The sequence below is a fragment of the Salvelinus fontinalis genome, chromosome 5 (genome assembly GCF_029448725.1).
Source record: "Salvelinus fontinalis isolate EN_2023a chromosome 5, ASM2944872v1, whole genome shotgun sequence".
NCBI lineage: Eukaryota > Metazoa > Chordata > Actinopteri > Salmoniformes > Salmonidae > Salvelinus > Salvelinus fontinalis.
The window spans coordinates 15916970-15944067 of NC_074669.1; the positions used below are offsets into that span (position 1 = coordinate 15916970).

The 27098-nt window shown below is 44.3% G+C and overlaps 3 protein-coding genes across 6 annotated transcripts in view; 2 read left to right on the forward strand and 1 right to left on the reverse strand.

The window, feature by feature from the left end:
* LOC129855202 (SRSF protein kinase 2-like) overlaps window positions 1-3955 on the forward strand; it is a 97479-nt gene extending 93524 nt beyond the window's left edge. For all 3 annotated transcript variants that reach the window (XM_055922616.1, XM_055922615.1, XM_055922617.1), the window contains one exon: window positions 1347-3955. In XM_055922616.1, the coding sequence (XP_055778591.1) occupies window positions 1347-1531 (185 nt within the window). In that variant the 3' untranslated portion in view covers window positions 1532-3955. The remainder of the gene's footprint in view (window positions 1-1346) is intronic.
* Window positions 3956-4070: 115 nt separating this feature from the next.
* Window positions 4071-14411, reverse strand: adck2 (aarF domain containing kinase 2). Its single transcript, XM_055922618.1, has 8 exons — window positions 14230-14411; window positions 12870-14031; window positions 7017-7163; window positions 6782-6910; window positions 5861-5956; window positions 5468-5722; window positions 5126-5308; window positions 4071-4952 (listed from the first exon to the last, which is right to left on the reverse strand). The coding sequence occupies exons 2-8, from the start codon at window positions 13755-13757 to the stop codon at window positions 4812-4814; spliced, it is 1839 nt and encodes a 612-aa protein (XP_055778593.1). The 5' UTR covers window positions 13758-14031; window positions 14230-14411; the 3' UTR covers window positions 4071-4811.
* A 2074-nt stretch (window positions 14412-16485) lies between these two features.
* Window positions 16486-27098, forward strand: part of si:dkey-82f1.1 (DENN domain-containing protein 2A) — a 55014-nt gene continuing 44401 nt past the window's right edge. For both annotated transcript variants that reach the window (XM_055922612.1, XM_055922613.1), the window contains exon 1: window positions 16486-16847. The gene's annotated coding sequence lies outside the window, so the exon portion shown is untranslated. The remainder of the gene's footprint in view (window positions 16848-27098) is intronic.

Here is a 27098-nt window from a genome sequence, read left to right on the forward strand (position 1 = left end):
TTCCAAAAGAGTTCTTTGGCTGTCTCCATAGAACGCTTTTTGTTTCCAAGGAGAACCCCTTTGGGTTCCATGTAGACCCCTGTGTGGAAAGGGTTCTACATGGAACCCAAAAGGGTTCTACTTGGAACCAAAAAGGATTCTCCTATGGGGACAGTCGAAGAACCCTTTTAGGTTCTAGATAGAACTGTGAGTTTTCAAGATTTAGATTTAGTTATCTAGCTAGTTACACCAGTAATACAATAGTCATGTTCCCAGCAACTTGACTGAGTTCTGAGTACTATCCTCCCTGAGTCTACGGCCTGTCTGCCAGTCTATGTGTGTTACCGCTGTGTCTCTCTCTGCCGGTCTCTGCTCCTGGTAAGTGGTGTGTCTGTAGAAACCAACTAGCTCTCACAGTCTCACGTCAAAATTAGACGTTCATCCATGTTTCTCAAATGTCAAAAATTTGAAGTTGTTCCAGATGTCAAATTTCAAAGTGTTTAAGGTTAAGTTTAGGCATTAACTCTGAATTTTTAAGGTTAGGTATTAACTCCGAATGGTTAAGGTAAGCGTTAAGGTTTGGGATAGGCTTAAAACAAAAATAAAAAAACAACTGGATGGATTCGAACATGCAACCTTTGGCACCAAAGGCAGATGCTTACGCCCATCCTCGTCCACAACGCCGTAGCAAAACTGAACCCTACTTGAAGGTAACAGTGCTCACTGTTGCCCCTAGTGGCTGGCTTCCACATCTCCCGATGTCCTCAGACATGGATGGACGTTGAATACTGACTTGTATCACGGGAGACCTGGCTGGTAGAAACAGCATGCTACCCTGCTCTACCCTGCTTCTCTCATGTTCTAATCATGGGGCTCTAATATTCTGATTGATGCTCTCTCCCTCTCCCTCGAATGTCTTGTCGGTTGTAAATGATGTCTTAATTCACTCCTTTTATCTCTCTATGGTGTTCATGTGTTCTGACTGACTCCCAGTCAGACACTGCTCCAGGCTCTTGATTTGCCTTTCTTGGGCTGTCTCTCAATAGTCAGAAGCTTGTTTCCTTTCCTTCATCTACACTGTAAATAATTATAAATAGTAATGTCAGTGAAAGCAGTATGCCTTGCTTCCACCCATTCAGTGTTGATGAAAGCAAAGACACATAGAAAGGATGCCACTACGGAGTATTGAGATGCGGCCCGAGTTCTACTCTCTTCTTTCTCTCTCTTTTTTAAATTCTCTCTCTTTGTATTGCGCTCTCACACTCTTTCTCATTGTAAGTCTTTACATAGCATCGCACTGTAACTTATTACTCTTCATTTCTTTCTCTCACTCCCTCCCCCATCCCTCTCTCTACTTCCCACTGTAGGTGAACTGAGGCACATCACCAAGCTGAAGCCCTGGTCTCTGTTTGATGTGTTGGTGGAGAAGTACGGCTGGGCACCAGAGGACGCCGGCCACTTCACCCACTTCCTGCTGCCCATGCTGGAGATGGTCCCAGAGAAGAGGGCGTCAGCTGGGGACTGCCTCAGCCACCCCTGGCTCAACTCGTAGCGACACCAACCCCCCCTCTAGTGGCAGCCTCCACAACCTGCTCAAAGCCAGGCCCTCGAGGCTGGAGAGAGGGAGTGAGAGGGTGTGGGGGGGTACAGGGGGTTCCCTTTTCTCGGTCCCTCCCTGCCTTGTCCTGAGCCCGCCACACACATACACATAGACATACACACATGCAACAGACGCCCACAGAGCCTCAGCAGAAACCACAAAGCTGTCAAAGACCAGACCGAGGTCTTTGGTCTGCTCCCTCTGCTGTCCTCCCCATAGGTCCCATACAACCCCTCACAGGAAGAATATAGGGCCCCAGGAAGGGAGTTGGATGGAGTCAAACTCCCACAGTTCTAAACAGGCAGGACAGAGATCCCTACACAACATGAGCAGCCATGGTTAGGACTATGTCTCCTACTTAGAAAGACCAATTCAGTCTAAACAGAGACTAAGCCACGAATGGGTTCTCTGCAATATCCCAGCCAGTTTTCTCCTGTCCAGTCTTCTCCTGTCTTATCCGGAGCATAATGGGTTTCCCATTAGAAGTCAATAAGGACCTCTGTCAGAATGCTGACTGTGTGATTGCTCCATCTGCCTGACCTTACAGCAGCACAGCCCAAACCTGCTGAGGCAGAAGTGTGTTTATGTGTGTTTGTGTATATATGTGAGTGTTTGTTATTAATGTGTGTCTACACTGCCGTCTGTAGGTGTGTGTGAACGTCCCTCTCCTACAAAGGAGAAGCAACAACACTTCCAGATTAGGAGTTGCCCTTTTACCCTACTCTTCCTCTCCTCTCTCTCCAGCCCCTGCCCCACTCCCTCTCTCTGTAGGGGTACCTCAGGCCCCTGCTCCCCCCTCCATGCCCAGGACTGAAACAGTGTCACTGAACTGTTTACAGCCCCCCCCCAAAGCTTCAGTCCCCTCCCCACGCAGCCACCAACACTGAGCTGCATGCCAGTCCCGGCCACTGCAGAGACACGGAGGGCAGCCAGCCCACCAGGGGTCTCCAGAACTGAACCGCTGCCACACAGACAGACAAACAGGGCACGGAACAAACAAAGATCCTAAAAGACTGATGATCGATGAACCGGACTGCTTCTTCTGTAAAGAGTTTCTCTGTCGTGAAAAAGAGGGAAATGCATGAAGGCTGATTGATTGACAGGACGGGATGATGATGATGGACAGGTGTTACTTAGTTGTGCGTTTCATTGGTTCATTTGTTTTTTATCAATGTTTTTGTTTTCTTCTCCTGTATTTTATTTTGAAGCCACTTGCGCTAACCTTTTTGGTGCCTCGTGTGAGGATAGCAAAGTTCCTCCTGTTCACTTTTTCAAATCCTTCCTCCCTTTAACCGTTGACATTCCTGATCCAGTCACACCATTCCTCTCTTCCTCTTTATCCCAAAAACAAGAACAATCGTTGAGTCCCTGTGGCGTGGCAGCTTTACCAGATCTGATTATTCCCCTTATTACCTACAGACGAAACTCTCCATCTTTGATCCTGAGCTTCTCCAGAAGGGGTTCGTCAAATGGAGGTTGCACTTGTCTTTGTAGGATGTCGTTCAGGGATTTACCTTCACATTTGACCTTTTAGTCATTTAGCAGACGCTCTTATCCAGAGCGACTTACAGTAGTGAGTGCATACATTTTACTTTTTCGTACTGGTCCCCTGTGGGAATCAAACCCACAACCCTGGCGTTGCAAGCACCATGCTCTACCAACTGAGCCACCTTTGTACATAACTCTAAGATCCAGCTCCGGAGAGACGACCGACTGACAGATTTGAAACAATGCACGCATCATTCCTAAAAGAGGCTGTCACGGACACTGGCCCAGAGCAGACAGTGGCGAGAGGCTGAACCACTCTGGAGGCCACTAAGTGGTATGTGAAACTGCACCACTTTGTGGTTGATGAGGGTACTGCATTGATGCACTGCAGCATCTCTGTGCCAATGCTCCATACGTTCCACTCCACTGCTCTCTCACGCTCATCACAATTAAGAGTCCAGTTGCCTATTTTTCGCAATAAAATAAAAATAAGTATGTAAAGGGTGAGATATTTTTTTAACTATTTAATTTAATGTAAAAAAAGCAAATTTCTCTGTGACAGTGACTGAATCTCGTCCTATTGAGGTGATTGTGTTGGTTTGTTTAGAGATGTTTTTAATTTATTTTGTAATTATTATTACTGTCACTATTATTCTGATTAGTTATTTTCTACTCAGTTGTTACCTCTTCCTCCCCTACTATATGGACAACGCTGCTCTGTTTGGACTTGTGACAGTGAAGAAAATAAAATAAAAAGGTTGGTTTTTTTTGGTCACCAAAAGCTCCTGATCTCTCGCTCAGCCATGCTGACTGTTCTTCCTGACAGAATTGCGTCTCTTGTCTGTGTTTTTCATTGACAGATTTAATAAAATTGTAAATTAATGGAGACCTCTGGCTTGTGGTCTTTGATAGTTTAGAGCAGTTCTCACTAAATACTAGTAATATCCTAACTCATTTAAAAAGTAGTTATCCTCAGACACAAGGAAAAGAGAGAAAAGCAAAGTTTTTGATGCATTATTTAATGATCTAACCAGTGTATCCATATAAAATATTTCACTAGCGAGTGTAAAAAGACTTAAAAAATGTAGTGTTATCATACAGAATGGTGGTCAGTTGACTTGACACACCTTACTATATTCTAATACACACTTAACGGAAGCAATCAGACATAAACGCATTACCTTGTCCTAACAATACCCTGAGATTGCTAGAATGGTATAAAATTATATATTAAGGATTGTCACTAATTCAGATATGTTAACTCACTTCTATTTTATTCAATGAAAAAATAGTCTGTAGTGCGCACAAAATTATTATTATTTTTTACACGGAAATCACATGGGCATTTAAGTATAAATGATGACTTACAATTAATCTGACCAGCATATAAGGTAAGGAACAGTTTACCAGGGTAGTTATTAAAATGTTTGGATACCTTAAATCAAGCAATGATTCACATTTCACAGGTAAAAAGTACACACTACAAGGTATATTCAGTCAGTCACTAATGTAGCATGCGAAGGGCCAGGATTTTTTACAGACCATGTGACCAGGAAATACTCTGGGCCCTAAATATGAGATATCCATGGCTGTGTTTGAGAGCATCAATTCTGCTGACTGACCAACAAATCACCTTGCATCATACATATGATTTGTAGATATGTCAGTCTGCTCAGTCGGTGATGCTCTCAAACACTGCCTATTTCTGTGTTGCTCAGATGTAGTGGTATGTGGGTAAGGGGAGTCAGAGGAGGGAGGCAGCGTTCTTGAGCAGCAGAGGCTTGGCCAGCTCCAGTATGTCCAGGTTAGGGTCCAGAGACCTCCCCAGCCCCTCCAGCACCATGATGGCAAACACAATGGACGCAAAGTTACTCTCCAACTTCACCTGATTGAGGGGCAAACAAACCACAAGGTCAACAGCAGTCTTGGTAACAGACTCATATACTGTACATTCAGTAAATTAAGTCAATGTGAGATGTCTAGCCATGACTATTGATATTACAGAAAAGGTTGGTGGTTTTGAAACTAGACTGTCACTCCAGGACTGGTTTTATTTACCTTGTGGGTGATGAGCAATCCAAAGACTCTGGATAGTAAATCAGTTACTTGGACCTTCCCCAGTGAGAGAGTGTTGCTGAGGGCATGGTCCACCAGCTCTGCCATCTCCTTCTTGAACCGTGGCACGTCCTGGCACTCGTTGGTCCTGGCATGGTTCAGGATCAGCTCTGCCACCTGTTCCCCCTAAACATAACAGCTATGGATGTTAGAAGCTCATGACATCATTGGATACCCCATCACAATACTCAAGGCAAGTGAGAAGCCTCATAAACCCTCTTTGGCCTACTCTGGAGCTTCTAGGGGAAGTTCTAAATTCATGTTTGTGTGTGGTGCGTCTCTCACCTGTCGTAGCACCACGGCGGTGAACACGGCTCTGAAGTTCCTACGGTCTCTGTCGTTGAGCTGTGCCACAATGCCAGCGTCCAGCAGCACCAGCTGCAGAGGGGCCGGGACCGGCCTCATGCTCACCACCACTGTGTCGCACAGGTCCGTCAGGGTGACCCTTTCCTGGGGGTCGTTGTCCCCTCCACCCCCACTACGTTGGACCAGGATGTTACCCGGGTGCAGGTCCGCATGCACAAAGTTATCCACAAACACCTATACAAACACAGATAGGAGGATACGGAGCTGGTAAGCTTGATTCAATGTTAAGAAAGAAGAAGGTATATAAAGGATTTCAAATATGTATTTCCAGTTGCAAATGTCACAATGAGGGACATGCTTAGGCCCTCTCACCATCTTGAGAAGTGTCTCCACTCCCATCCTGGCAATTCTCTGTTTCACCTTTAGAGGGACCTCAGGTCTCAGGTAGTTGGAGATGGGCTCACTCTCCTGAAACAGTAAACAGGTTACTTATTCAATAGCGATGGTTAAGTTGTCTCTTTCGACTAATATCATTCATTTGATTCAGTAATGCCCAGAGCAAGCAGTACCCACTACTGGCAAACGATGAACTGAAAACTTACACAGAAAACTTGTTCACTATAGGGGGCTTATTGGAGCTGACATTTGTGACTGAGACTTGTAAAAGTGTGCTTTAAACAACTGGAATTTGTGCCTGCTAGACATACAAATAAAATGATTTATTTGCGCCCGCAACTTGACTAGATTGTGAATGACTCATGACGGAATGCAATTGCTTGACTGCCGTGAGAGTGATAAGCACAATATCGCTTGAACTGTAGCAGCCCCCCCCAAACAATTAGTTCTCGAGTTCAAGTTTGTTGAGCAGAGACGGTGTATGTTTTGGTTCTACAACACTGTGTCCATCATAACAATCCATAATCAATCAATTGCATTCATTCTAGCACCATGTGATCAACAATCAGTTGTAAGCATGTCTTCATTCTCTATGATGCCTGCAGCATGATCTATTTTTCTACGTGCACATTTAATAGACAGTTGTTGGTCAGAGCACGTCATCTGCAGCCGCTGAACCCCGGAGGAGCGTGTATTAATCCTGCTGTAGGACTCATTGTGGCAAGCAGGCCAAAACGTGACACTTGACTCAGTAAAAAGAGTCGTTCAAAAAGAACGAATCGTTTGAACTGCGCATCACTATTATTCAACCTCTCCCATAGATGTTTTACTGGAGTTGTGTCATTACTTTCTTCTATTCATATTTGGCATTGTGGTGAAGGTGCCGTCTCAACTCACCTCAAAGGTTTCCACTAAAATGGACCTGGTGACAAATGGTCGAAGAGGAGTTGGGAACTTGACAAAATCAACATCCTTGAAATTCTCCCGGAATCTTTCGATGTTATTGGCTTCAAACCGCAGGTCAATCTGCAATAAAACAGGATATTCAATCCCTAAAAACTGCCCTTGAAATTGATAAAACCTACAGCTATTCAATTGGCACTCAAAGTGTGTGTGTACTGGAGTTGTCTACCTGTTTGGTCATGAGCACCTCAAACTCCTCCACTATCTCAGGCAGGCTGAGCCATTTGAATCCAGGCAGACAGTTGATGAGCCAGCTGCCTGCCCTCATCAGTAGCATGTCAATCTCTACCTGTCTCCTGATCCCTGGATGAAGCACCTGGACAGAGAGAAGAGGAGGAGATGAAGAAAGAGGAGGGCATTTATTGCATGTTGTTTCCTAACAAAATCATGTCCCATATATAATAAGTAAATTTGAGTACAGATATGCAGTTATTGGCACCTCATAACATTTAACGAATTCCCTGCCTGTGACTTTTAGCACACCATCTCATTGTCACAGCCCTCTCTCAGGGACACAAACTCTGTAACTTTCAAACTCCTGCAGTAGGCTCCCCTTCCACTCTAGAGCCTAGGCTATGGGTAGTAAACTGGCATTCCATGTCAATTCAGAACCCCCCCCCCCCCAATCTGAGATTGTGCTGAAATTGTTTCTGTAGTTAGAAACAGATAAGATTAGCATTCCTGAAACATTATTTTGTTTAGTTGTAATTTTATCTCTGAGAAATTAAGCTAATTGATTGCATCCAAATGATCTCTTAAATTATTTGGATTCACATAATATTCAAATATAGTACCCAAAATCTGATTTGAACCAACATTTTTTCCTACCTGAGTAAGACCTGAGGAATCCAATAAAATGGTCAAAAGCCATATAGTATCAGTTCTCTATATCTGACAAGTAATATGGAGCTGCGGCTTGGAGTATTGCTTTTTCATCCTATGTAATGTATTCCCTGTGAATCTAGTGCTGTTTTTTCCCCCTGTTCAATTAACCATTGCATTCACCATATATGAGTGTGAAAGTACCAGGTTTTGCCCACTAGATGCCACAGTCGCTGCTATTGCCATAGCTTTATCAATGTTGCTGGTCTCTTGTGTTTTTAAATAAATAACATTTTATTTGCAACTTTAGTTAGAAAACCAATAGCTTTTGCTGATGACAAAAATAAATTGTGTGGTCATCCTCAAGTCAGTCCTCCATGAAAGCAATTGCTTGACATCATGGGAAAATCAAAAGAAATCAGCCAAGACCTCAGAAAGAAATGGAGACCTCCACAAGTCTGGTTCATCCTTGGGAGCAATTTCCAAATGCCTGAAGGTACCACGTTAATTTTTACAAACAATAGTACTCAAGTATAAACACCATGGGACCACGCAGCCGTCATACCGCTCAGGAAGGATACGCGTGCGGTCTCCTAGAGACAAACGTACTTTGGTGCGTAAAGTGCAAATCAATCCCAGAACAACAGAAAAGGACCTTGTGAAGATTCTGGAGGAAACAGGTACAAAATTATCTATATCCACAGTAAAACGAGTCATATATCGACATAACCTGAAATGCCACTCAGCAAGGAAGAAGCCACTGCTCCAAAACCGCCATAAAAAAGCCAAACTACGGTTTGCAACTGCACATGGGGACAAAGATTGTATTTTTTGGAGAAATGTCCTCTGGTCTGATGAAACAAAAAAATAATTGTTTGGCCATAATGACCATCGTTATGTTTGGAGGAAAAAGGGGGAGGCTTGCAAGCCGAAGAACAACATTCCAACCGTAAAACACGGGGTGGCAGCATCATGTTGTGGGGGTGCTTTGCTGCAGGAGGGACTGGTGCACTTCACAAAATAGATGGCATCATGAGGCAGGAAGATTATGTGGATACATTGAAGCAACATCTCAAGACATCAGTCAGGAAGTTAAAGCTTGGTCGCAAATGGGTCTTCCAAATGGACAATGACCCCAAGCATACTTCCAAAGTTGTGGCAAAATGGCTTAAGGACAACAAAGTCAAGGTATTGGAGTGGCCATCACAAAGCCCTGACATTAATCCTATAGAAAATTTGTGGGCAGAACTGAAAAAGCATGTGCGAGCAAGGAGGCCTACAAACCTGACTCAGTTACACCAGCTCTGTCAGGAGGAATGGGCCAAAACTCACCCAACTTATTGTGGGAAGCTTGTGGAAGGCTAGCCGAAATGTTTGACCCAAGTTAAACAATTTAAAGGCAATGCAACCGAATACTAATTGAGTGTATGTAAACTTCTGACCCACTGGGAATGTGATGAAATAAATAAAAGCTGAAATATATAATTCTCTACTATTATTCCTACATTTCACATTCTTAAAATAAAGTGGTGATCCTAACATACCTAAGGGAATTTTTACAAGGATTAAATGTCAGGAATTGTGAAAAACTGAGTTTAAATGTATTTGGCTAAGCTGTATGTAAACTTCCGACTTCAACTGTATACTACTTGTTAGACATAGATAACTGATACTGTATACTGGGGGTTGGGTGTGGTGGGGGGGGGGGGGGGGGGGGGGGGGGGGGTCTGTGGGTGGCATATTGTCCAAATTGGATGTTAGGTACTATATTTACAATTATATGAATCCAATAAATTAAAATAGCCAATTTGGGTGCAATCAATTGGATCCAATGATATTTCAACAAAATATTGTTTCAGGAATGCTAATCTTTTCTGTTTCTAACGACAGAAGCAATGGCACAAGTAACCTACATATCATTACATACACACAAACTATCTTGGTCAAATAGGGGCCATGTTGTTGTGTGCCATGAGGTGTTGCTTTATCTGTCTTGTTAAACCAGATTTGCTGTTCATTTGAGCAATATGAGATGGAAGGGAGTTTCATGCAATAATGGCTCTATATAATACTGTACACTTTCTTGAATTTGTTCTGGATTTGGGGACTGAAAAGACCCCTGGTGGCATGTCTGGTTGGGTAAGTGTGTGTGTCAGAGCTGTGTGTAAGTTGACTATGCAAACAATTTGGAATTTGCAACAGGTTTCTTAAAAAAGGAAGTGATCTTGAGGCGTCATTACAGACAAGGCTATGTCACAACCGGCCGTGACCGGGAGTCCCATAAGGCAGCGCACAATTGGCCCAGCGTCGTCCGGATTAGGGGAGGATTTGGCCGGGGGTACTTTACTTGGCTCTAGCAACTCCTTGTGGTGGGCCGGGCGCCTGGAGGCTGACTTCGGTCGTCAGTTGAACAGTGTTTCCACCGACACATTGGTGCAGCTGGCTTCCGGGTTAAGCGGGCGGGTGTTAAGAAGCGCGGTTTGGCGCATCATGTTTCGGAGGACACATGACTCGACCTTCGCCTCTCCCGAGCCCGTTGGGGAGTTGCAGCGATGAGACAAGATCGGAATTATATTGCAAATGAATATCACAAAATTGGGGAGAATAAGGGAGTAAAAAAAAGAAGTGATGCAGTCAGCCTCTCCTCAACACAAATGTTGTATGCTGCCTTTATGTATAGCTGTATTGTAATATGTGCAAAGAGCATACAGTGCATTCGGAAAGCAGGCCCCTTGAATTTTTCCACATCGTTAAATTACAGCCTTATTCTAAAATGGATTACATTTATTTTTTCCTCATCAATCTACACACAATACCCCATAATGACAAAGCGAAAACAGGTTTTTAGAATTTTTGCACATGTAAAAAAAATGAACACAGAAATACCTTATTTACGCCTCCCGGGTGGCGCATTGGTCTAAGGCACTGCATCGTAATGCTAGCTGTGCCACCAGAGACTGGGTTCAAGCCCAGGCTCTGTCGCAGCCGGCCGCGACCAGGAGGTCCATGGGGCGACGCACAATTGGCCTAGCGTCGTCCAGGTAAGGGAGGGTTTGGCCGGTAGGGATATCCGTGTCTCATCGCGCATTAGCGACTCCTGTGGCGGGCCGGGCGCAGTGCACACTTACCAGGTCGCTAGGTGTACGGCGTTTCCTCCGACACATTGGTGCGGCTGGCTTCCGGGTTGGATGCAAGCTGTGTTAAGAAGCAGTGCGGCTTGGTTGGGTTGTGTTTCGGAGGACGCATGGCTCTCGACCTTCGTCTCTCCCGAGCCCGTACGGGAGTTGTAGCGATGAGACAAGACAGTAACTACTAATAATTGGATACCACGAAATTGGGGAGCAAAAGAGGTTTAAAAAATATAATAATAATAAAAATGTAAAATAAATACCTTATTTACAAAAGTATTCAGACCCTTTGCTATGAGACTCAAAATGGAGCTCAGGTGCATCCTGTTTCCATTTATCATCATTGAGATGTTTCTATAACTTGATTGGAGTCCACCAATTCAATTGATTGGACATGATTTGGAAAGGCACACACTTGTCTATAGTTGACAGCACATGTCGGAGCAAAAACCAAGCCATGAGGTCGAAGAAATTGTCCGTAGAGCTCCGAGACAGGATTGTGTCGAGGCACAGATCTGGGGGTAGCAAAAAAATCTCTGCAGCATTATAGGTCCCCAAGAACACAGTGGTCTCAATCATTCTTAAATGGAAGATGTTTGGAACCACCAAGACTCTTCCTAGAGGTGTCCGCCCAGCCAAACTGAGCAATCGGGGCAGAAGGGCCTTGGTCACGGAGGTGACCAAGAACCTGATGGTCACTGACAGAGCTCCAGAGTTCCTCTGTGGAGATGGGAGAACCTTCCAGAAGAACAACATTCTCTGAAACACTCCACCAATCAGGCCTTTATGGTAGAGTGGCCAGACGGAAGCACATGACAGCCCACTTAGAGTTTGCCAAAAGGCAACTAAAGGACTTTCAGACCATGAGAAACAAGATTCTCTCGTCTGATGAAACCAAGATTGAACTCTTTGGCCTGAATATGTCTGGAGGTAACCTGGCACCATCCCTACGGTGAAGCATGGTGGTGGCAGCATCATGCTGTGTGGATATTTTTCAGCAGCAGTGACTGGGAGACTTGTTCGTATCGAGGGAAAGATGAACGGAGCAAAGTACAGAGAGATCCTTGATGAAAACCTGCTTAAGAGCGCTCAGGACCTCAGACTGGGGCGAAGGTTCACCTTCCAACAGGACAACGACCCTAAGCACACAGTCAAGACAACACAGGAGTGGCTTCGGGACAAGTCTCTGAATGTCCTCGAGTGGCTCAGCCAGAGCTCAGACTTAAACCCAATCGAACATGTCTGGAGAGACCTGAAAATAGCTGTGCAGCAACGCTCCCCATCCAACCTGACAGCGCTTGAGGAGAACAATGGGAGAAACCCCCCAAATACAGGTGTGCCAAGCTTGTAGCGTCGTACCCAAGACTCTAGACTTTAATCGCTGCCAAAGGTGCTTCAACAAAGTACTGAGTAAAGTGTCTGAATACGTATGCAAATGTGATTTCAGTTTTTTATTTTTAATACATTTGCAAACATTTCTAAAAACCTATTTTTGCTTTGTCATTTTGGGGTATTGTGTGTAGACTGATAAATGTGAAAAAAGCAATGGAATCAATTTTAGAATAAGGCTGTAACGTAACGAAATGTGGAAAAAGTCAAGGGGTCTGAATACTTCCGAATGCACTGCATAGATTTCCATTCAGTCCTTCCCTTGTTAATAGCCTTGTTGCTCTACTTGTGCTGTCAGTTATCCATGTACATTCCCATTATGTCAATACAGTCCTCTGTTTGGAACACTTTGGAGGTTGCCTCGTCTCTCTAACAGGAGATAGTTGTCAATAAGCCACAGACCAGCTTATTCTGGAGGCTCCTCCTCAAAAAAATGCTTTCCCTCATGTTGGGGCGGCAGGGTAGCCTAGTGGTTAGAGCGTTGGACTAGTAACCGGAAGGTTGCAAGTTCAAATCCCCGAGCTGACAAGGTACAAATCTGTCGTTCTGCCCCTGAACAGGCAGTTAACCCACTGTTCCTAGGCCGTCATTGAAAATAAGAATTTGTTCTTAACTGACTTGCCTAGTTAAATAAAGGTAAAAAAAAAAAAAAAAAAAAAAAAAAAATGTTGACTGATACCCACCTTAATAGCTACAGGAATCAGATGCTCTTTCTCTGTACCGTCCCCATTAGGGGCCTCTGTGTAGCTCCTCTCCCTGGTTTCATGATGGCCGTCGTCCTCCTCATCCTCTTTCTCCTTCCACAGCCCCCTAAGGGTCCCCAGGACACCCTTTAGTCCCAGGATCTCCCAGGCCTCCAGCATATCCTCTCTCTCCATCTCCTCCACCAGGGCCTGGAAGGCTGTGTCCTCCACGCTGTCCACCCTGGCCCATCCCCGGTACACCTGAGCCACGCATCCTGACCCCACAGGCTCCCTGCCCTCAAACACAAACAGCCTCCTCCAGCCCTCCCCGAATGCCCGGCGCAGACACTGCTTGGTGTGGGCCCAGGAGTGGGGACGCACACGCACGTGCAGCCTGGAAAAACATTCGCAGAAGTCCTGGGAGAAGATGTCCCTGCGTGTGCTGGCCCACTGGCCCAGCTTAATGAAGGCCGGACCAGAGGTCTCAGTGACCCACAGCAGGGCATCCAGCCAGCGAGAGGCCCAGTAAGAGGAGAAGACAGTCAGAGGATAGAGCAACAGGAGCGGGCCGAACTTCAGGAGTAACACCAGGGCGCGCAGGCTGAGGCGCAGGAAGAACACCAGCTTGTGCACCTGGACTTTGGCTACAGACTTCCTGTCTGTAGTCTGGGGTGCCAGGGAGGCCTCTTGGCATCTTGCCATACAGGATGTGGCATTCACTGCTCCCCAGCACAGCAGGGTGACTTTTGGCATCTGGGTTAAAATCTGGCCTCTTTTGACAAGACATGTTCTGGTGCTAGGTATGAGTCGGACTCTTACAGAACTTCCAACTCTATGGACGGTGTACCTTAGGTTTAAGAGGAAGCTTCTGGCACTCAATGCAGCCATAACTATGATGATAATATCGCTAACACTTAACTTAAAAAGTAGATTTGAAAAAGTCTAAAATTATAGATAAAACATTGTCCACAAGTTTTCACAATAATGACTAAACATAGCTATTACGGTTTGGAAGTTATCCACATTACGGCTTCAATTGCTTTCAGATATTGATAATTGGCTTCCAATCATTGCCCCTTAGAACTGCTTGCTCACAATTCCACAGATGCGTCAAAGCTGAGGACAGACATAGCCCACCTATGTCCTCTGAAAATATGTCCCACTGCAAATCAAGAAGAATTCCAAGTAAGTTCAACTAGCTAGTATCAAAGGCCTGCAAGGTATATTTCGACATTAATTTAAGGGGCTACAGTCGTTAAGCCTGGGCTATATAGCTGAACTGTGATACAGAGGCTTGCTTAGCTACGTTAGCTAGTTATTAGTAATATGACTAGTCTATTGCCATGTAAACACATATTACCTCAAAATGAGTACGTGACCAATCAAACCGTCATGTCCTTTCTTCAGTCAACATGCAGCACGCTCAACCCTAGCTAATATATTATCAAATCATTCAATAGAAGATATCAACCTCAACTAGCATGTATTTTCATTGTAAACATAATTGCAAAACAACCGGTAACTTCCGGGTGTTTACGTCACTTTACAGGGGTGTAATCATTATTCCAAATAGTTGCAAAAGTTTTATTTTGCAACAGTAACTAGCGTTTTTATTGGATAGGTTCATCAAACAGGGCGGGACCTAGCCGGATCTGTCCAATAGAAACGCTAGTTTTCATTGCATGTTTGCAACTGTTTGGCGTAATGATAACACCCCAGATGCCGACGTCTTAAAGCTATAGGCACCTAATAACAAACCGGCCACATCCATATAATAATATAATGGGTTGGGGAAAAATCCTCTTGAGGTAATATGCTCCCGACATGATCAAGTTATTTCAATACATTAAGCTTAGTAGATACGTTTAAAAAAAACTTTTGATAAAATATATATGTTTTGTGCAGGAATTCACACATTCACTGTGCAGATGTTGGGTTGTCCAAAAGAGGGAGACAGAGGAGAAGGTGAGATACAGACAATGGTTTCAGTCCTTAGAATAGCTGTCCAAGTGTTTGCATTATCATTAGATTAATTATTTAATTGAACATGTTGTCATCGATAGGGCTTCATCTATCTAAAACTGATAGTATCATTCCTAGTCATGATGCGTGTCTCTGGACAGAGGTCCTCCACATCCCAGCTGTTGAGTAGAGAGGACAAGGAAACGGGGATCTAGCCACACAAAAGTTAGGAGAAATGCCAAACAGATGTTATTGCCACCATCCTGTCCCCTCAGCCATTGATGGGGAAATATAGGCTTTTCACATCTCTCCTGCACTTCAAAGGGACGTTGGGACGTTAAACGGGTGTCCTGAATCTCTGAGGTCATTAAAGATCCCATGGCACTTATCGTAAGAGTAGGGGTGTTAACCCCGGTGTCCTGGCTAAATTCCCAATTTGGCCCTCAACCATCACGGTCACCTAATAATCCCCAGTTTACAATTGGCTCATTCATCCCCCTCCTCTCCCCTGTAACTATTCCCCAGGTCGTTGCTGCAAATGAGAATGTGTTCTCAGTCAACTTACCTGGTAAAATAACGGATAAATAAATAAAATAAAAATAAAAAAAGGGAGAGGTCAGACCTTGGCCCTGAAGGTCACAGAGTTTGTTTCTCTGGTTCTATGCCATGTTGGAGTCACTGATATTTGCGAAGGGTAGCCTAGGAAAGGGTAAGGTAGTCTAGTTCAACTCATTGAACTCTCTCAGTGAGAACCCAGGGAGACTATAACCACACCAGTGGAGGCTGCTGAGGGGGGGATGGAATAGAGTGAATGGAATGGTATCAACCACATGGAAACTACATCTTTGATGTGTTTGATTTCATTCCATTGACTCCATTCGAGCCATTATTGGGAGCTGTCTTCCCCTCAGCAGCCTCTGCTGAACCAAACAAGTAGTTATGTTTTACTGATACAATAAAAATACACTCCTATGCCTTTGTTAGCCTTAGATGTCATCAAAATGTCAGACTCACATCTAACTTATATTTTCACTCAATCTGTCACTCTTTTTTTTCTGAGACAGTGGGAGTCTCACGTGTCAGTCATCTAGTGAGGGAACTATACATCTTTAAAACCATTAATTCACCTGTAATTACCGAATTACTGGAAGTCAACCAAAACATCGCCATCCCATGTTAGGGCAGAGGAACAACAGGCCATCTGTAGCTACCAAAACACATTGCATTAAACACATGTTGTTGCTCTGGTTTTATTGGGGGGTTTGTGGACTGGTCACTGGTCAGTAAATAAAAGCTACTATCCGAGATAAAGACAGTGGAGTGCAGGAAAGCCAGGCCCCCACTGTCCCCTCAGAGAGAGGAAGAGATGCCCTTCAGAGCTTTTAATTGGCTCCCGGAGGAGGCCCTTATTTATGTTTTCAGTTATTCTCAGTTTTGCCCCTTCCTGCTCCATTCCTCTTTTGAGCAGGACACTCCGTTTCCCTGGAAACCAGGGCTTCATTCTCCCAGCCAGCTGCAGATTAGTTCAGCGGTGGGGGGGGGGGGGTGGGGGTATGGGTTGAGCTGATGATAGAAATGGAGAGGAGGAGGGAGGGAGGTACTATAGGGAGGGAGGGAGAGAGGGAGGGGGCCATGAGAGGAGGGGTGGGAAAGTTTGAGAGAGAGAGAGGCAACATCATTGAAAGAGAAGATAGTCCGAGTGAGTGTTTGAGAGAGAATAACTGAAAACATTTTGGCTGAAAGGGGAGGGACTGCCTAGTCCTTTTTCAAACAAGTTTGTGGAGAAACTAGGAGAAGCTCTTTGGCTGCTTGGAAAGAAGAGGCAAGGGGCTATGCTAAGTGAGAGAGCAGCTTGGAGGCAGGGGTAGGGGTGTAAAACCGAAGGAGAAAGGGGATAAAGGACATTTTGATCTAAAGGAAATCATGCGAATGAATGCTGCCTCATCCAGTGTCAGATTTCACAAAATGAGAAACCAGTGCAAGAGCACTTCTACAGGGCTCATCCAGCTGAGAAAGGTATGGCAAAATAAGCCTTTAAACAGTGTGTGTTAACTGTGTGTGAATGTGTTTTGGTTTGAGGGGGATTTCCTTTTGTACTTTCTGTGAATCTTTTTTTTACTATGGGACTGAAACAGTAACATGCATATTTAATGTGTATTTATTGTAAGTTTGACTGTTTTGTATATGTTGAACTCCACACACTATGCACGGGTATAGTATCTTTGTGTCAGTTGTATGCTTACACATCAAAACAAATCAGAAAAATTTGCTAAACATTTTCATAGGATTAGTAACAGAATAAAATAACAATAACGATACTATACAAGGAGTACCTGTACTGAGTCAATGTGCTGGGGGTACGAGGTAATTGAGGTAATATTATGTACATGTAGGTAGGGGTAAAAGTGACTAGGCAATCATGATAGATAATAAACAGAGTAGTGTGTGTGTGTGTGTGTGTGTGTGTGTGTGTGTGTGTGTGTGTGTGTGTGTGTGTGTGTGTGTGTGTGTGTGTGTGTGTGTGTGTGTGTGTGTGTGTGTGTGTGTGTGTGTGTGTGTGTGTGTGTGTGTGTGTGTGTGTGTGTGTGTGTGTGTGTGTGTGTGTGTGTATGTGGCGTCAATATGCAGAGTTCAGTGAGTGTGCATAGAGTCGGTGCAAGAGAGTCAGTGCAAATTAAAAGGGGGTTCATGCAGATGTGGGTGTGTGCATGCTTGTGTGTGTGGCTGTGTGCAATGCATGCTTGTGTGTTTTCACATGTGCTTTTGTATATGTTTGTAGAGTACTTTGATAGCGGTCATTTCCATGTAAAAGGCCCCTTGAGCACCGACATGTAAAGTTCATATGAGCATGTCAAATGAAAGCTGTGTCAAATGTTTTATTTTATAAGGCATATATAAAAATATATAGACAATGTTCCATCCTAGAAATGAAGAATAAGCAACGGCTTTGATTTCTTGTCAAACAGATGAAAAGGGGGTCTTAGAAAACATCTTCCAGAAAAACCAATCATAGACGTCTATGTTTCACAAGTTTGGACAGCACAGTACAGTACAGTACAATACAGTACAGCTACCTGCCCCAATGCATAGGGCCAACTGTAAAGTTTGGTAGAGGAGGAATGATGGTCTGGGGCTGTTTTCATGGTTCGGCTTAGGCCCCTTAGTTCCGGTGAAGGGAAATTTTAACACTACAGCATGCAATGACATTCTAGACGATTCTGTGCTTCCAACTTTGTGTCAACAGTTTGGGGAAGGCCCTTTCCTATTTCAGCATGACAACGCCCCCGTGCACAAAGCGAGGTCCATACAGAAATGGTTTGTCGAGATCGGTATGGAAGAACTTGACTGGCCTGCACAGAGCCCTGTCCTCAACTCCATCAAAAACCTTTGGGTTGAATTGGAACGCAGACTGTGAGCCAGGCCTAATCGCCCAACGTCAGTGCCTGACCTTTACCTCAATTATGACTAGGTCGGTTAGTGGAAATAAAAGTATAGGGTTTGTCGCTGGCAATACATTACATATATAAAGAAAAGTAGACGAAAAACGTCTTGGTTTGAAAGATGTACGAGAGACATAGAAAGCTCTGTGTGATGTCATGTCGTACAGTTTACCAGGAACCTCTCCAGAGTTTTTACAGGACTTACCTTTAAAAGACAGCTATCAATCATCATCTTAAATTCTATTAGGTTTTGACCTCCCCCAGGTCCTCACTAATTCCTACTGCGCAATGTTTCATATGCTTTTCTATGTTCCTTCATAAACAACAGGATTTTTGTGGGACATTGACAACTGGAGTTCCATCAGACATCTCATGAGTCTTCCCATTGGGCACAGAAGACAATTCAACGTCTAGTTTACGTTGGTTCAACCAGTGTGTGCCCAGTGGGTTGCTCTTTTGTGGTGATGATAGCTACTTTGATAATTCAAAGGTCTTGATTAGCTCTTTAGTTAATTAAACCAGGAGTTCTGTACTGCAGGGCACTTTTGTGCTGTTTCAAGGGTGTCTTTTGTTCTGTGGTGAGAAGTACTGTAGACCATTAGTGAGAGAGAGTCTGTTTTTCTGTTTTGGATTGTAACATAATATTTTTAATTTGCCAGTTAGCAGAAGTTTTTATCCAGAGCAACATACAGTCATGCATGCATACATTTTAAGTATGGGTCCCAGGAATCAAACCCACTATCCTGGCGTTACAAGTGCCATGCTCTACCAACTGAGCTACAGAGGTCATGGTACTAAATTACCTATAATCCTATAGTAAGTCAGGACTGTTGGGGAGCAAGAACCCCTTATTTGTTGTTATCAGACATACTGCGCTGTTTGATTGGAAGGGCTGTTAACATTCTCTGGAGTGGAGAGAGAGAATAGCAGGATGACTGCTATGTGGCGCAATGCTGCTTCCCTTTGTAGATTTGGGTTTTACCAGCCAGACACTTACTCAATCTCTCTCTCTCTCTCTCTCTCTCTCTCTCTCTCTCTCTCTCTCTCTCTCTCTCTCTCTCTCTCTCTCTCTCTCTCTCTCTCAATTCAATTCAATTCAATTCAATTTGCTTTATTGGCATGACGTAACAATGTACATATTGCCAAAGCTTATTTACAATATAAAAATGAGAATCAAAATGGTCAACGGGACAACAGTAACAACAATAACTAAGTGTCAAAATAACCATCTCTCTCTCTCTCTCTCTCTCTCTCTCTCTCTCTCTCTCTCTCTCTCTCTCTCTCTCTCTCTCTCTCTCTCTCTCTCTCTCTCTCTCTCTCTCTCTCTCTCTCTCTCTCTCTCTCTCTCTCTCTCTCTCTCTCTCTCTCTCTTCTCTCTCTCTCTCTCTCTCTTCCTCCCTCTCTCTCTCTCTTCCTCCCTCTCTCTCTCTCTTCCTCCCTCTCTCTCTCTCTTCCTCCCTCTCTCTCTCTCTTCCTCCCTCTCTCTCTCTCTCTCTCTCTCTCTCTCTCTCTCTCTCTCTCTCTCTCTCTCTCTCTCTCTCTCTCTCTCTCTCTCTCTCTCTCTCTCTCTCTGTCACACACACACACACGTACGTATTGAGAATGTTTTCTCAATACGCAGCGACATTGTAAACCTCTTTTTCAAGGAACTCAAAAGACAGATGTTTAATATCGTGTCAACTGTGTCATGTGTCACAATTGAATCCTAGCTGGTTTGTGAAACCATCTTGTATTGGATAAATGGATCTCTGTGTATCACGTGTTGAGTCATAACAGTGCTGGGCCAAAAGTCATAAATTGTTATCATCGGTGCCCACTGGGACTTAGTCAATGACAGAGCAAGCTGTCTCTTCGCAAGCAGTAGGGTTATGCGATGCATTTATAGTGTATGTGTGACATGTCCCCTCTCACCAGAGGTCCATTATTCTGAGTTTAGAACAGTGACAGCAGGTCTCTGAGCAGGACACAGTCATATCGCCCCCTTACAGGAACCTACTGGGGCCCACAGACTGCTGCCATGGACAAGCTGCTGTGGTTACCATGGCGACACAGTCAGAATGTGTCCTGCGGTGTTAGTGAAGGAATTCCTGATGTGCTCTGGTGTATTGTCTGACAGGTAGGACGAGCCCAAAGCTTTAGTCATTATCTGTAGCCCACACTCACCATACACATATATGCATGCAGGCATGCACTCACGCATGCACACACACACACACCATCCAAGACCATATCAAAATACTGTTAGGACAGCGTAGCCTGTTAAGTTCCACAGCGACTCGGTGCCTCAGTGCTGTGTTGAAACGTGCAGTAAAAGGAAGACAGACTGTGGCTGTGGGGAAATTGGTGCTGTGATTTCAATTAGATCATTTAACAAGACATGACAGCCAATATCGCTTCCCTGCTGTTTTGTTTGCATAGAGTAACTACAGTACATTATAGCAGTGTAGCGTAGCCTACAAGGGGATAGAAGGCAGAGTCAGGTACGTCTGTACCGCACCCTGTTAGATGTGGGGTAGAAGAGCTAACCAGTCATAATGTGGCCCACCCCAATGTTGTTGGCTGGCTCTGGGTAACTCTGCAGCCTGTGTGTCTACTGACAGTGTCTCACACACACATGTGCGGACACACACACACACACTTTTTTCCTGGGCTTCAGTCCCTTTCGCCACCACCGCCATAGAGGGAGAATTAGAGTATTGGGCACGTTCTTGTTTGGAAGGAATGTGTGTGTTTGGAAGCAGAACTGGCAACTTTACCCAGAGGGTCGTTCTCGTGTGGCTACACCAAGGACACAGCTTGTTGACTTTGGCTGCTGTGGCAATGCTTTGCGCTGGGCTCACAGTAAAGGTGGAAAATATTACAGAGCATTTTGTATTTCTTATTCTATGTATAATAAAACATGTAGCCTACTTTCGGCTCTCAGTTGTTCCAACTACTAGAATTAATAGAATATACCATCTTGTTTGGAGAATAGGGGGCATCTTAAGTTATTCTTTTTTGACACAATTTGTAGCACTTTCCACTCCAATGTTTAAGTTAAAAGATCCAAATAAACCAAATATAATGTAAATCTTCTACTTTAAAACAACAAAAAACATCAAACAGAAACTGTTGAAAAGAATGCTGCTGACAATTACAGATCCACTGTTTGATGAGAATTCAAAGACTGTCTGGAGATTCACCCAGGTGTAACACCTTAATGAGCGTGGCTTTAGTAGTCTAGCCAGTAGACACACACTGCAGACTGGCACCTTTGATCATGCCTTTGATCGCTTGCAGTGTCTGTCTGTCTCCAAGAAGATCACACTACCTTCTGCACAACTATTTTGTTTCAGTTTTCTATGAGTTCTCTTTTGGCTTACACTCTGTGTTGTTTTATTTAGGTTTTGTCTCTCTTGAGTTCTCTCTTGGCTTAAGCTCACAGTTGCTGGTCTTTGGGTGTGTAGGGGTCAAAATCATCTGCTCTGCTCCGCTTTGTCTCCAGAAGACCATTTTCCCAAGCTCTCACCTGGCTGCAAGCAGCCAGGGAATTATAAAAATCGGTTCTGCACAGGCGTGCGGAGTGGGAATGGGATGGGGTCGGGAATTCTGCTGGGAATTCTCAGGCGGAACCCCAGAAATGTGGACGAAATTAGTCAGTGAGCTCATCTGGGAGAGACTGTGGCTAGGAGGAGAAAACTGATCCTGGACCAGAGAACAAGTGAAGAAGTTCCAATGCACCATATACACTGTTGAAGGGATATGCAGGACTATATCAGGTCTAATTGATTGGCCGTAGTGAGAACTAGCAGCAAGGGGTTTATGTCGGTAGTGTTCTAGTTTCAAAGTAACACAACTCATTTCAAGAGACAACAGTTCATTGTTAATAAAACTTGTTTTTCCATCAGCTGTTTGATCTTGGGTTAGAGTATTGAATAGCACATTTCCTTTGTGGAGCAGTTGGGTCTTCCAACAATAGGTACTAGCATTATCTGAAATATAAGACATGTTTCTCACTCCTCTCATTGTGGTTCAGTGCAGGTGAAACCTCATTTAGCTTCATCGGGTGTGTGAGTTGCATATTTTCTTACCTGTTGCTGCATAGCGTATCCCACCCCTTGTGAAACCTATATCCACAGCCTCAGCTCCACACAGGAAACTCACAGCCAGGAGCACTTCCATAACTTCCAACGCTGCTTTTATTTGGCAAGCCCTTTAGTTAATGGCCTGACCGTCACTGGGGGACTTTTTTTTTTACAGCACTATGAACTTTGCACTTTCACTTACATTATAGCTTGATGTATCCACAGCAAAGCATTGTGTTGCGCAATACTTTCTGATTGATGTTGTGCATCTAGAAAAGACAACTCTTGAGTAAGTCTGAACACAAGAGCAGGATTGGATTAACTAATGCAGCGTCAGACAAAGTTGTAGCTTTATTAAGAAGGCACTGCAGGTTTAGATCAGCTTATGCATGCCGAAGTTGTAACTAGATGTATTTAGAAAGAAATCTCGAATCCACTAAAGAATGCTAGAGTTGTAGGGGTAGGCTATTCAGTAGAGCAAGCTTGGATCATTTAATATAGGCCAGAGCCTGGTTTACAAGCGCCTTCGTAGCGTTCAGTTCATCATCAGAACCTCTTCTAACGATGTATCTTTAGTTGCCGAGTTGTTTCCCAGAGTCTTCGTTAGTAACGTGGCTCTTAAAAACCTTTGCACTCTTAAAAAAAAGGGTTCCAAAATTGTTCTTCGGCTGTCCCCATAGGAGAACCTGTTTTGGGTCTACATAATAACCTTTGTAGAAATGGTTTTACATGGAACCCAAAAGGGTTGTACCTGGAACCAAAAAGGGTTCTACCTGCAAACAAAAAGAGTTCTCCTATGGGGACAGATTATGAACCAATCAATCAAATGTATTTTTTAAGCGCTTTTTACATTAGCAGATGTCACAAAGTACTTATACAGAAACTCAGTCTAAAACCCCAAAGAGCAAGCAATGCAGATGTAGAAGCACAAGGTTTTAGATAGACAGATATACTCTTAGAAAAAGAGGTGCTGACTGACTGCCGATAACTTCAGAACGAGGTTGACTACACATACAGTTGAAGTCGGAAGATTACATGCACTTAGGTTAGAGTCCTTAAAATTCCAACCACTCCACAAATGTATTGTTAACAAACTATAGTTTTGGCAAGTCAGTTAGGACATCTACTTTGTGCATGACAAGTAATTTTTCCAACAATTGTTTACAGACAGATTATTTCACTCATAAATCACTGTATCACAATTCCAGTGGGTCAGAAATTTACATACACTAAGTTCACTGTGCCTTTAAACAGCTTGGAAAGTTCCAGAAAATTATGTCATGGCTTTATAAGCTTCTGATAGGCTAATTGACATCATTTGAGTCAATTGTAGGTGTACCTGTGGATGTATTTCAAGGCCTACCTTTAAAATCAGTGCCTCTTTGCTTGACATCATGGGAAAATCAAAAGAAATCAGCCAAGACCCCGGAAAAAAAATTGGAGACCTCCACAAGTCTGGTTCATCCTTCGGAGCAATTTTAAAACGCCTGAAAGTACCACATTCATCTGTACAAACAATAGTACGCAAGTATAAACACCATGGGACCACGCAGCCGTCATGCCACTCAGGAAGGAGACGTGTTCTGTCTCCTAGAGATGAACGTACTTTGGTGCGAAAAGTGCAAATCAATCCCAGAACAACAGCAAAGGACCTTGTGAAGATGCTGGCAGAAACAGGTACAAAAGTATCTATATCCAATGTAAAACGAGTCCTATATCGACATGACCTGAAAGGCCGCTCAGCAAGGAAGAAGCCACTGGTCCAAAACCGCCATAAAAAAGCCAGAATACTGTTTGCAACTGCACATGGGGACAAAGATCGTACTTTTTGGAAAAATGTCCTCTGGTCTGATGAAACAAAAATAGAACTGTTTGGCCATAATGACCATCGTTATGTTTGGAGGAAAAATGAGGAGGCATGCAAGCCGAAGAACACCATCCCAATCGTGAAGCACGGGGGTGGCAGCATCATGTTGTGGGGGTGCTTTGCTGCAGGAGGGACTGGTGCACTTCACAAAATAGATGACATCATGAGGCAGGAAAATTATGTGGATACATTGAAGCAACATCTCAAGACATCAGTCAGGAAGTTAAAGCTTGGTCGCAAATGGGTCTTCCAAATGGACAATGACCCCAAGCATACTTCCAAAGTTGTAGCAAAACGGCTTAAGGACAACAAAGTCAAGATATTGGAGTGATCATCACAAAGCCCTGACCTCATCCTATAGAAAATGTGTGGGCAGAACTGAAAAAGCGTGTGTGAGCAAGGAGGCCTACAAACCTGACATAAGTTACAGCAGCTCTGTCAGGAGGAATGAGCCAAAACTCACCAAACTTATTGTGGGGAGCTTGTGGAAGGCTCCCCGAAACGTTTGACCCAAGTTAAACAATTTAAAGGCAACGCTACCAAATACTAATTGAGCGTATGTGAACTTCTGATCCACTGGGAATGTGATGAAAGAAATAAAAGCTGAAATTAATCATTCTCTCAACTATTATTCTGACATTGCATATTCTTAAAATAAAGTGGTGATGTCATGCCCTGACCTGAGAGACCCTTTTTATGTCTCTATTTTGGTTTGGTCAGGGCGTGAGTTGGGGTGGGCATTCTATGTTTTGTGTTTCAATGATTTTCTATGTTTTGGCCGGGTATGGTTCTCAATCAGGGACAGCTGTCTATCGTTGTCTCTGATTGGGAACCATACTTGGGTAGCCTTTTTTCCCACCTGTCTTTGTGGGAAGTTAACTTTGTTTGATGGCACATTGCCTTAAGCTTCACGGTTTGTTTTGGTATTGTTTTGTTGGCGACATCTACTATTAAAAGTATGTACGCTGACCACGCTGCACCTTGGTCCTCTTCTTACGACAGCCGTGACAGAACTTCCTACCACCAAAGGACCAAGCAGCGTGGTAGAGAGGACTCCTGGACATGGGAAGAGATCCTGGATGGTAAGGGACCCTGGAGGCAGGCTGGGGAGTATTGCCGTCCAAGGGAGGAACTGGAGGCAGCTAAGGCGGAGCGGCAGCGTTATTTGGGAACACGGCTGGCAAGGAAGCCAGAGAGGCAGCCCACACATTTTTCTGGGAGGGGGCACACAGGGAGTGTGGCTGAGTCAGGTTGGAGACCTGAGCCAACTCCCCGTGCTTACCGTGGCGAGCATGTGACTGGTCAGGCCCCGTGCTATGGGGTGATGCGCACTGTGTCTCGGTTGAGCATTCACAGGCCGGTGTGCTCGGTGCCAGCGTCCCGGATTTGCTGGGTGGAAGTGGGCATCCAGCCAGAAGGGGTTGTGCCAGCTCTGCGCTCGAGACCGCCAGTGCGCCTCCACGGCCCAGTGTATCCGGTGCCTCGGCCAAGGAAGAAGCCTCCTGTATGTCTCCCCAGCCTGGTGAGTCCTGTGCCTGCTCCCAGAGCCAGGCCTCCTGTGTGTCTCTCCACTCCAGAGACAGCCTCCAGCCCGGAGCCTCCAGAGACGGCCTCCAGCCCGGAGCCTCCAGAGACGGCCTCCAGAGACGGCCTCCGGCCCGGAGCCTCCAGCGACGTTCTCCAGTCCGGAGCCTCCTGAGACGTGCCCAGTCCGGGGCCCGCAACGAGGGTGCCCAGTCCGGGGGCCGCAACGAGGATCCCCAGTCCGGGGCCCGCTACGAGGGTCCCCGCACCCGAGGTGCTACCAAAGTGGGGTGAGCCAGCAGTGGAGCGGGGTCTGCGTCCCGCACCTGAGCCGCTGCCGCAGATAGATGCCCACCCAGACCCTCCCCTATAGGTTTAGGTTTTTCAGCCGGAGTCGGAGTTTAGGTTTTTCGGAGTTTAGGTTTTTCGGCCGGGTGGGGGGGGTACTGTCACGCCCTGATTTTAACTGACCTAAGACAGGGAATTTTTACTATGATTAAATGTCAGGAATTGTGAAAAACTGAGTTTAAATGTATTTGGCTAAGACCTGTGTAAACCTTCGACTTCAACTGTACAAGTTGTCAAAGTATTTGCAATCATTACCAAAAAGGATAAAATGGATAAAATGATGCTTCAAATGAAAACTGAAATGACTGACTTTTAAATATACATAGGCTATATAGGCCCATGTAGCCTATTTCAATCATATTGAAATAAACTTTGTGTTCAATCAATTGAGTTCTAGTTTGTGGCTAGGCTACTGCCTGTCATATTTTCCTCAATGTCTTTCATGATCAAATCAAATGTTATTGGTCACATACACATGGTAAGCAGATGTTATTGCGAGTGTAGCGAAATGCTTATGCTTCTAGATCCGACAGTGCAGCAATATCTAACAGATAATAACAGGTCAACAATTCCACAACAAAACCTAATACACACAATCTAGTAAAGGAATGGGATAAGAATATATAAAATATATGGATGAGCAGTGACAGAGCGGCTAAGATGTAATAGATAGTGTTGTGTCTTTGGCATCATTAAACTGAAGACTTATTTATCAAATAACTCTCTGTAATTATTATTATGCGATTAAACTGATTAATCATGTAACTGTAATTAACTAGGAAGTCGGGGCACCAAGGAAAATATTCAGATTACAAAGTTATAATTTCCTAATATAACTTTTCAGATATTTTCATATCTGATCAATTCATCTTCTTAATTAATGAATGATTTACTTTACCTCGCGTTAGTCTCATTCCAAACGTCGTAAATTGTTGGTTATCTGCACGAACCCAGTCTTCACTATGAGTCATCCATACATCAATTGTCTTAAATCATTTATTTATTACTAACTAAGTAATTCACA

Bases quoted from the DNA above. Each gene is read 5' to 3' on its own strand.
- adck2 (XM_055922618.1), bottom strand. From the start codon at position 13,757: ATGGCTGCATTGAGTGCCAGAAGCTTCCTCTTAAACCTAAGGTACACC. The intron at 7,164-12,869 runs GTGGGTATCAGT...CTCTCTGTCCAG, and splicing joins TGATTCCTGTAGCTATTAAG to GTGCTTCATCCAGGGATCAG. The intron at 6,911-7,016 runs GTAGACAACTCC...GTTTTATTGCAG, and splicing joins AGGTGCTCATGACCAAACAG to ATTGACCTGCGGTTTGAAGC.